Below are 11,088 nucleotides of genomic sequence, written 5' to 3'. Positions count from 1 at the left end.
AGAACAAGAATTAAGATAAATGTTAGAATATATAACATGAAACATGCCTTTAATATTGTATATATAAAATCATAAAATATTTTTATTTGAATAATGGACTTAATGATAAATGTTTTTATTATTTTACTTAAACAAATTATATGTATCCGAATTTCCTTTTACTTAATTTAAAAAAAAAACATTTTATGTTTTTTTAATTATTCATATTTTTAACTGAAATTTGCCTCGGGATTCATAGCAAAAGGAAAACGAGTTGCCTACTTAAGATGAAATTTCTCTTTGTCTCTACTTAATCAGGGGTTTCATCATGTAGAAAAATGAAAAGCAAGCTAGTTCAAACAAAATTAAAAAAACGAAGGTATATCTCCGAGCCACTAAGAATGGAGCCACCGTCTGCATTGACTCAGGTCAACTTCAAGTGCAACTAAATAATTTGCACCCCTTTTCACTCAAGTCATCGTGATTCATGAAAAGCGAAAATTCTATAACTTCCAGGAAGCTGAGGAGAAAGTTAGCAGGAATTTCCACGAAGTTCAAAGTCCGCGGTCAAGCCATCTGAACTCATTGCAATAGGACTATTTGGATTCCACTTTTCAAGTAAAGAATTCAAGCGAGGAACACATTTCATCCCACGTCCCCACATCACACAAATAACGCCATTGCAGAATGGGTATCCCATAACTTAAACTATTATTGTCTCTGAACTTTGATCCTTTGTTTTTTGTCTTTTTTTCGTCTATAAATACAAGCCACTCATTTCGACCCTTCCACACTCAACCATTTGTACATCATCATCACCTCCATCCCCATTACTAGATAACAGAATAAATGGAAACTCCGTCTTGGGCTTCTTACTTAGCAGCATGGCTTGCCACAATAGCCCTCGTCCTCCTCTCCCTCCGTCTCCGCCGTCGCCGTAAATTAAACTTGCCGCCGGGTCCAAAGCCCTGGCCCATAATCGGCAACCTCAACCTCATCGGCTCGCTTCCCCACCGATCCATCCATGCCCTTTCCCAAAAATACGGGCCCATCATGCAACTTCGGTTCGGGTCATTCCCCGTTATCGTGGGCTCTTCTGTTGAAATGGCCAAGGCCATTCTTAGAACTCATGATGTTGCCTTCGCTGGCCGGCCTAAAATTGCTGCAGGCAAATATACTACTTACAATTACTCTGACATTACATGGTCGCCGTACGGCCCGTATTGGCGTCAAGCACGTAAAATGTGCCTAACGGAACTTTTTAGTGCGAAACGCCTGGAGTCATACGAGTATATCCGAAGAGAAGAAATGAATTTGTTGCTAAAAGGCTTGTGCAACTTATCCGGTTCCCCGATTTGTTTGAAAGATCATCTTTCGAGTTTGAGTCTTAACGTAATCAGTAGGATGGTGTTGGGGAAAAAATACACGGAGGGGACTGGTGAAAATGAGATTGTCACCCCAAAGGAGTTCAAGGAGATGCTTGACGAGTTGTTCCTGCTTAACGGGGTGCTGGATATAGGCGACTCGATTCCCTGGCTCAGTTTCCTGGATTTGCAAGGTTATATTAAGAGAATGAAGGCCCTGAGCAAGAAGTTCGACAGATTCTTGGAGCACGTTTTGGATGAACATAATGCTAGGAGAAAAGGGGTCAAAGATTATGTTGCTAAGGATATGGTGGATGTGCTTTTGCAGCTTGCTGATGATCCCCATCTTGATGTCAAGCTTGAAAGGCATGGTGTTAAGGCATTTAGTCAGGTAACGGGTCAGCTCTCTCTCTCTCTCTCTCTCTCTGCGTAAAAAGATAATTTTTTTAGCCAATAGAGAAATAGAATATTTATTGAAATTTCTTTTTGTTTATAAAAAATAAACCAAGTATACACGTTCTTGGATTTTTCTGTTCGCTGTCTGGCTGTCTTCAAAATTGACTGGTGCCTTGTTGAGTCTTGATCTAGATCAAGTCATCAAGTCCTTGATCATTTTAATTTCCTTGCAATTTACTAGAAAGGTCGACGTATAGTTGGCATCATGTCACTCGGACTTTAAGTTAAAAAAGGAAAAAACAAATTAGATACTCATAGCATTACAAAAAGAGGGACCTGCTAATCCGTAGCCATCCCCACTTGGAAGGGAAATAACCTTCTTGCACAAAGGATATATCAATAATGGAATGCACATTCAGACTTAATTATTTCTTGTCTACATAAATAATTAAAGTAGCCATTCTCTTCCACATAAAAAAGGAGAAAAAAAAACTGAGTAATTTCTTAATTAAAAGATGGTGAAGTCATTGTTTATTGTTGTTATTGGAGGAGCAGACACACAGATGTGATATTTGTGTAGTGCGCTTCCCAGTAGGCTCCATGCCTTCACTCAATTTTTTTTATTGTTTTTGGCTTTAATATGAATTATGAAAGACTTGTTGGTTGCTTTCCCTTTCTGCCTATGGGCAATGAAGTTACAACTACCAGAAAATTTCCTTTACAAAAGAAAAAGTAAAGAAAAGAAAATGGACAGTTGATTTTTCATTTTGGGCAACATTAGCTTATGTTATTAATAATATTTGAATTACTGATGTTTCAGGATTTGATAGCTGGTGGAACCGAGAGTTCAGCAGTGACCGTAGAATGGGCAATTTCGGAGCTTTTGAAAAAGCCAGAAATTTTTGCAAAGGCCACGGAAGAACTAGACAGGGTAATCGGCAGAGATAGATGGGTAGAAGAAAACGACATTGCGAACCTACCCTACGTCAACTCAATTGCTAAAGAGACTATGCGTTTGCACCCTGTGGCACCCATGCTGGTGCCTCGCCTTGCTCGAGAAGACTGCCAACTAGCTGGTTATGACATTCCTAAGGACACTAGAGTTCTTGTAAACGTATGGACAATCGGGAGAGACCCTACTCTTTGGGACAACCCCGATGAATTTTGCCCCGACAGATTCATTGGGAAGGCTATCGATGTCAAAGGTCATGATTTTGAGCTGTTGCCGTTTGGGGCTGGAAGGAGGATGTGCCCTGGATATCCTCTCGGGATTAAGGTCATTCAAGCAAGTTTGGCTAATCTTTTACATGGGTTTACTTGGAAATTGCCTGGAAACATGGCAAAAGAAGATCTCAATATGGAGGAAATTTTCGGGCTTTCCACCCCTAAAAAATTCCCACTTGAGGCTGTGGCACAGCCTAGGCTCCCACTTCACATGTACTCTCAGTGATTATACAGTATCTTGCTTTCAGTCTCTATCCAATAATTAAGTGTGAGGGTCGAAGAAACAGTAGTGGTTCTTGGTGTTGGTATCGTGAAATCAGCCAGTACTTTCTGTTGTGATAATGGCAGATATGTTGTCCGGCTCTCAATCCCTCCCAATTCCCAATTGCCAAATTTTACTTTTTTCATCAGAAATCAATGGCGTTTTCTTTTGGATGTATTGGTTCAAGCTTGGCAAAACCATTTAAGCCCGATGAATTTTGAGGGTCGGCTCTGAATTAAGATTTCGTTTTCAAGGCTGGCTCCGATGCGATTCAATATTTTAGTGTTTAAATGAACTTAGAGATGTATAACATTATCAAGATTATAGTACTTTGATGATAGGAAGAATTGGAATTTCTAAGATGAGTGAGGATTATTTATTTATTAATGTAAATTTAATAAATTTTTCATGCATTAATGATTAATGACGTTTTCTCTTATATAATAAATTTAAAAATAAAAATAAAAGGAAAGGAAAATAGAAAATCATTAGGGTCCGTGTAGTAAGCATGAAAATACTCTTCGGAAGCTTATTACTACAGTGTCCCTTAGAAAACACCCTTCCCCTCCCTCTGTCTAAGCACAGTAAGCACAGCCTCTGTCTACCTCGTCCCTCCTTCCTCGGCTTCACCTACCAACCATTTCAAGTCTCCCTCGACCCTCACCTCCCAACCATTTCAGGTCTCCCTTGGTCCTCGTCCCTCCCTTAGATCTATGGTTGATTTGTTCCTTGGATCCATTTTTTGACGTAAGGAAAAAGTTTTTCTTTTTTCATATCCTGGATCCATTTGTTTTCCTAACATCTGCGGTTGATCTCTTTTATTTCTATAAACCAGTTTTGAAGCATTTTCAGTTCCATTGATCTTTAATTTTCATTAATTAAGAGAGTTGATCTGCCTTTGAAGGGAACTTTCAACAATCGCACTTTTATTCTTTTGCCTGTTTGCCAAAAGAGATTCCTTGTTGTGTCTTGTAGATTGCAGTAAAGGGTTGGTATATACTGTTGCATAACCCAAGGACTACAGGTTGTTAGAGATTCAATCATGTTAAGATGGATTATACGTAGTAGAATATTATTAAAATTTTAATCTCTTAAGTGATAGATTACTTTAATTGAAATTAATCTAAAAAAATTATAAGAGAAAAATTTTGACATACTTAAAAATTTTATGTCTATAAACTTTAGTGGACTCTTCCTTGGGTTTTTGTTTTTGAGTTTTATACATAAATTAGGACTTATCAAACCATAGCAGCACAATTATCTTACCTCTAATAATGATCTACACAGTGATTTACCGAAATCTCTTCACTAAGAGTATGTGAACCCTTAAGTTAAAGTTTGTGCTAGTAAACTCTCAACTTTGAGCTCTTTTGTGTTTCTCTCTTTTTGACTGTGATCCTATCTCAACACATGAGAAAATAAAACAGAACTCTTTTATACGTTCAAGAGGTGACTAAAGGATTCTTTTATAAAGTGAATTGACCTATTTTATATTCATCAAGAATTAGAAAATGTCTTGGGCTAATTGGGCCTTTATTTAATGTTCCATCAAATCATATTTAATTTAACCCAATACTTAATTAGATTAAGCCTTTATGAAATCAACTAGATCACATCCAATTGAACTCAAATTAATTTTCACAATTCACCTTATGTGTGTGACCTATTAGGTACTCAACATATTGACAATAAATATAAATTAATTCAACTAAGAATTTATATTTTTATTTATAGATCATGAGCGACATCTAGCAATACATCATGACCACTCAAACGTCAGGAGAGTCAATATGATTTGACTAACCTTTCAATGTACAATATCTCTGTGTAATTCAATCATTTTGTTATATATCTCAAATAGATAAAAAGCCTGGCTCGGTATCTACTTTCTAATTTATTTGTATTAGTTCTACAATTTCTATATTGAACTATCAAAATTGTCTTGACCAAGGACTTTTAGTCAATATAACTCAGGAGCAAATGAGATATGTCCCTTTCAAATCACTTAGAGTGATGAATCCTCTCTAGATTATTCATTTATTTTTGCATGTTTCATGTCATATCCAAAAGCACCCTGTTTAAGCATCTGATCGTATCTAGACCCGTAAAGGTGAAATCAAAGTATGACAATTCACATACAAGATGACCTAGTATCGCAAGTTTAAAGATTGCTTATACTACTTACATATGAGAGTATTTCCATAGATACTTGAATGAAATACCAAATGGAACTCTCATAGTGAGTCATGTTTAGTGAACTTGTTCCTTAACAAGCACCCACATACTATCCCCAAGCATCTCACGTATTTCAACCTATGAGATCAATTGTTTACTTCCAAAGTAAGGAGGCTTAGTATCTACCAACCTTTTAGCATTGTTAATATCCTTATTCTTGACAATACAATAACCGGGAACATATTTAAGAATAAGGCTTTGATGCATATGAATCTCATAATTATAATCTTTATAATTTCTTTACAAAGCCATTATGTTCCAAGGACTTTATCCACTTAAGTCTTTCATAACTCTTCATAAATAAATTTATGGATAGAGAAATACTTTATACATTATATAAAATATCCATAATGTATTTAACATGAAATATGACTAATCAATGTAATGTTTTACAAGCACAAAATCAATTGGCTTGTAAGGCTTACACTAACACTTTTAAGTTTAGAAACTTCTGTTCATCATTCTCTAAGATTCCTTATTATGTCTTGGAATTTGTGTTTTTATGCAACTTTTTCTTTTCACCATAATTGTGCATAAGTGTCAAACTTAAGAAATTGAAACACTCATACAACAATTTATTCTTGCATAATCAAAATGGATCTTTTTACGGCTAATTTTTGTTTTGTGGTTTACCTGATATGATGGGTTAAGAGTACATTCTGGATGTGATGGCTTTAGTATAAGTTTGTACAAAAGCTGTTTAATGCAATGCTTATTAGGGTCTTAGAAGGTTTTTTGGAGAAAATTGAGAGGGTTTGATGATAAAATTGGAAAAAATAGAGAATGCTAGAAAGAAGAAAATGGGAAACATTCCCATTGATGAAAAAGCTACTGTACAAACATATACACAAATAACAAAAAGAGCAAAAAGACAAAGAGTCATATACAAAAGACCATATTGACCCTGTAACTAATTCCTAGCTAATTACATAAGTAATTGAAATATTAAAACATTAAAACATTATAATACAAATTACATATTTCTATTACCCCCTAAGTTGAGCATGGATATCATCTATGCTTAACTTGGACATCAAGAATTGGAATTGAGTAGGATGTAAAGATTTAGTAAATATATCTACTACCTAGTCTTTAGTATTAATATGTTGAAGATCAATGGTACCATTTTGAACTTTGTCCCTAATGAAGTGGCAGTCAAATTCTATATGCTTAGTCCTTGCATGCAAGATTGGATTCCTACAAATGTATATGGCAAATTGATTGTCACAAAACATAAGGACCACAGCTTTATGTTCAATCCCAAGATCATGCAATAGATACAATATCCATAATCTTTCACAGCAAGTTTGTGACAATGCTCTATATTCTGCTTTTGTTGAGCTTCTAGCTACAACAGATTGTTTCTTTGATTTCCAACTGATAATAGATCCACCAAAAAAAAATACCAAAGCCTGAAACATATTTTCTAGTATCCTTACATCCAGCCCAATCACTATTTGTAAATGCTTGATGTTGTAAGCTAGAATTAATTGAGACGATTATACCTTGCCCAGGTGTTGTTTTTAAATACCTCAATACATGATATGTAGCTTGTAAATGTGAATGTCTGGGCTTGACCATGTATTGAGAGATGCATTGTACAACAAAAAAGATGTCAAGTCTGGTGAATGTGAGATAAATTAGTCTCCCCACCAATTTTCTGTAATGTGTGGCATTTTCAAGGAAAACTGAATGATTTTCTTTGGTCAACTTGTTATTATAATCCATAGGAGTTGTGACAGGTTTTGCTCTAAGTAACCCACATTCATTGAGCAAATCTAATGTATATTTGCATTGACAGAGAAAGATACTTTTGTAGACATTGAAATTTTCAAGCCAAGAAAATATCTCAATGCTCCCAAGTCCTTCAACTTGAATTTGGATTTGAGAAATTCTTTGACTGTAGCTGAAGCACTAAATGATGCACTTCCAATGATAATGTCATCTACATATACTAAAAGAGCAACAAAATCACCTTTAGTGGTAATGTATGTGAACAAAGAATAATCACTTTTAGACTGCTTGAACCTATAACTAAGTAATGACTCAGTTAGCTTGAAATTCGATTGTCTTGAGGCTTGTTTAAGACCAAAGACTTCTTTAATTTGCAAGCCAATTTGCTACCAGAAAGAAAATCACCTTTCACTTTGTATCCTTATGATAGATCCATGTATGCAATCTCATTAAGCTTTCCATTTAGGAAAGCATTATTTATGTCCACTTGACACAAATCCCATCCTTTTACTGCTACAATAGCAAAATATGTTCTGACTGTTGTCTGCTTAGCTATTGACCAAAAGTCTCAATATAGTCAAACCTCTTCACTTGGCTATAGCCTTTTGCTACCAACCTAGCTTTGTATCTCTCCATTGTTCCATCAACATTAAGCTTCACTTTGTACACCCACTTGCAACTAACTGTGCATGTATTATTTGGCAAAGGGACTATAGTCCAAGTCTCATTCTCTTCCAATGCTTCAATTTCAGAGTTCATGGCTTTTCTCCATTGATCATGTAACATGGCTTATTGAAAACTATAAGGTTTTGGGATATGACTAAGCAGGGGCGGAGCTAGCCAATTTTTGTTGAGGGGGTCAAAGACGAAAAAAATAAAAGCTACAAATTTTTAAAACTAATATGTTGAATTTAACCAACGATCAAAAGATTCATAATAGACAATAATTTTATATAACATATAAATAAAAAAATAAAAAATAAACTTATAATAGTTATCTAAGAAAGTTATGCTCGACGATGTTTCCTAGACTCAAATTCATCAATTATTGACTCTGTGCTGAAAAGACTAGCAATGTCTTTCTCAATATAAATAACTAAATTATCTATAAGAAACTCATCATCCATTTTGTTCTAGAGTCTTGTTTTCATAATTTTCATTGCTGAAAAGGCTCTCTCTGTAGTTGTTGTAGAAACCAGAAGAATTAAAATAAGGTGAATTAATCTATCAATCAAGTGGTAATTCTTTGACTTTTCTGTTTCTGCTAATATCTGGCACAATTCAGAAAGTGTCTTAATATCTTCAAAACTTTGATGATAAGGTATATCGAGCTCGTAATGCCTCAATTGTAACCTCAAAATAAGCCTTTCTTGTTCTGTGAAATCCTGAGAATAAAAATGCTCTGCTAACTTGCAAATATTATCAATATTGAATGATTTGTAATTGTTATTAGGATCCAAAACAGTGCTTAAAGTTAAAAGTTCCACAGCTTGCTCATTGAATTTCAAATTCAATTCTTGTAATTGAGTATCTATCGTCACTAAAAATATATCAACTCCATAATGATGCTCCACAGTTAGATCTGGTTAACGAGATCGACCTTTGCCCAAGATATATCATGCACCCATGTTAGGAATTTCTATCTTATGTTTTTGACAAATTTTTTTCACATTCTCAAGTAAATTAGACCACCTATCATCTCTCAACTTCTGAAGGAGTGATTTTGTAGTAAAAACAAGATGAATTGCATTTAAAATATCGTGAGAGTGTAATTGTAATGCTTGGCAAAGAACATTAGTGATTCCCAAGATCTCATACATCAAGTGTAATATGAAAATAAATTCAAATGATGCTAATATTTTACTAGCAACAGAAGCATCACCTCTTTGTAAATAAATGGCCCCTTTGTCAATAATACTTTCCACAACAGTGCAAGTTGCATCAAACATTCTCATCAAGCTACAAATAGAATGAAAGTGTGAGCTCCATCGAGTATCTCCTGTTCTTTGTAGAGTTCCCACTTGATTTGTTCCTCTACCTGTTTCAAGTTCATCACTAGCAATCATGTTTGCAATGTCAATTACTTGAGCAGCTTGTAATTGGTCATGTCTTTGAAAGAAGCACTAACAATATTTACAATAGAAGTCAACTGTGTAAAAAATTCATGAATATGAACTACTTCTCTAGATGCTGCAACCAATGTTAACTGTAATCTATGAGCATAACAATGCACATAATATGCGTATGGACAATCATTAAGTACCAAAGCTTGTAAACCATTCCATTTACCACACATGTTACTATCACCATCATATCCTTGATCTCGAATACTTTCAACTTGAAGGTTATAGCGAGAAATAACAGACACTAACTCTTTTTTCAAAGTCATTGCACTGGTATCGCTAACATGTACAAGATCAAAGAAACGTTCTTGAACAAAACCATCACTATCAACAAATCTCAAAATAATAACCACTTGCTCTTTTTTACACTCATCTTGAGCTTCATCAATAATAATACAAAACTTAGCATTTCCCACTTCTTCTCTAATTGAATTGCTCACCATATTAGCCAAAATATGCAAAATCTCCTTTTGAACATCATTGGATATGTACTTAGCAACACGTGGAGCATTTTCCAAGACCAGCTTATGAACTTTGTCATTGTAAGATCCTAAGAATTTTAGCATTTCAATGAAATTTTCTCTATTTTTTGAGGATGGACTTTCATCATGACCTCTAAATGCACAAGCTTGAAAAGTTAACCATCTAACACAATCTATAGAAGCTTTGAGCCTAAGTCGATTATTCAAGATCTCTTCTGATGCTTGTCTTTTGATAAGCCTATCAATATGTTGGGATTTTTTCAATAAATCCTCACAAGATTTTATAGCAACATTGTGTGGGGAATTTGGATTTTTCCCAACATGATTCAAAAGTGAACAATTTTCTCCACTATTTACTTACTTCCAACTTCTGAAACCTTTTTCAATAAATGCATTTGACCCTAGATGATTCGAGGTGTTTTTACCAAAAAGGTAGCATGGCAAACCAAATATAACATCTTTGTCACAAGAATACTCTAACCAAGAAGGATATAATTCAAACCAAGAAGCTTGAAAACGACGAGGATGATCATCATTTGATAGAGGATACGTCTTAAGAATAGGTTGACATGGCCCACGTTTGAGGTAAGCATGACAAATTTCATCCCTTTGATTGATAGGAAATTCCCATATCATTGGTCATAATCCAGGGTCAGGTTCTATATGAAAAGCATTAATTTCTTTAGGATTGAGCCTTGGATGCTTTGATTCGCACTGCTCTTGTTCATGAGTTGAAGTATTAAGGTTTGGTGGCTCAAGTGTAGGAGAATCATTTGAACAATCTACCTCTTTTTTTAAAAAAATTTGTCGATTGTTTTCAACTTACTCATATTTTAATCAAACCTGAAAAAAAAAATAATGTAGTCAACATTCAATATTCTTATTTATTTATATTTAAACTTAAAAATAAAATATAAAACTATAATGAATAAAATATAAATAATTAAATACGAAATACAGGATTTCACATAATAGTTAAATAATATAAATAGAAAGATGAAGGTAAAAGAAAACTTTACCTCTTCTTAATTTTACACAATGTTGGTGGGTGATCTATGTATTTCCTTGTCTAAACTCACAAGCTCATATATCTCTTTTGAAGAATAAGGTGTGTTTTAATGATGAGTTACAAGAAAAAAGAAATAAAAATAAAAAGACATAAAAGAGAAGAGAAAAGAAAAAAGAGAAAGAGGTGTAAAGAAACTTAAATTAGGGTAAACTTAAGCAGGTTTGTGAGGTTGTTTGATTTTTTTATTTATATTAATTATTAAATAAAAATTTATTTTGGA

The 11,088-nt window shown here is 34.3% G+C and overlaps 1 protein-coding gene across 1 annotated transcript; it reads left to right on the top strand.

Annotated features, from left to right (window-relative positions):
• On the top strand, nt 381–3,604 carry LOC18596233 (cytochrome P450 71A1). Its single transcript, XM_018123758.1, has 2 exons — nt 381–1,734; nt 2,560–3,604. The coding sequence occupies exons 1-2, from the start codon at nt 829–831 to the stop codon at nt 3,187–3,189; spliced, it is 1,536 nt and encodes a 511-aa protein (XP_017979247.1). The 5' UTR covers nt 381–828; the 3' UTR covers nt 3,190–3,604.

Source organism: Theobroma cacao, chromosome 6 (genome assembly GCF_000208745.1).
Source record: "Theobroma cacao cultivar B97-61/B2 chromosome 6, Criollo_cocoa_genome_V2, whole genome shotgun sequence".
Taxonomy (NCBI): Eukaryota; Viridiplantae; Streptophyta; class Magnoliopsida; order Malvales; family Malvaceae; genus Theobroma; species Theobroma cacao.
This window is presented reverse-complemented; position numbering and strand designations above follow the sequence as displayed.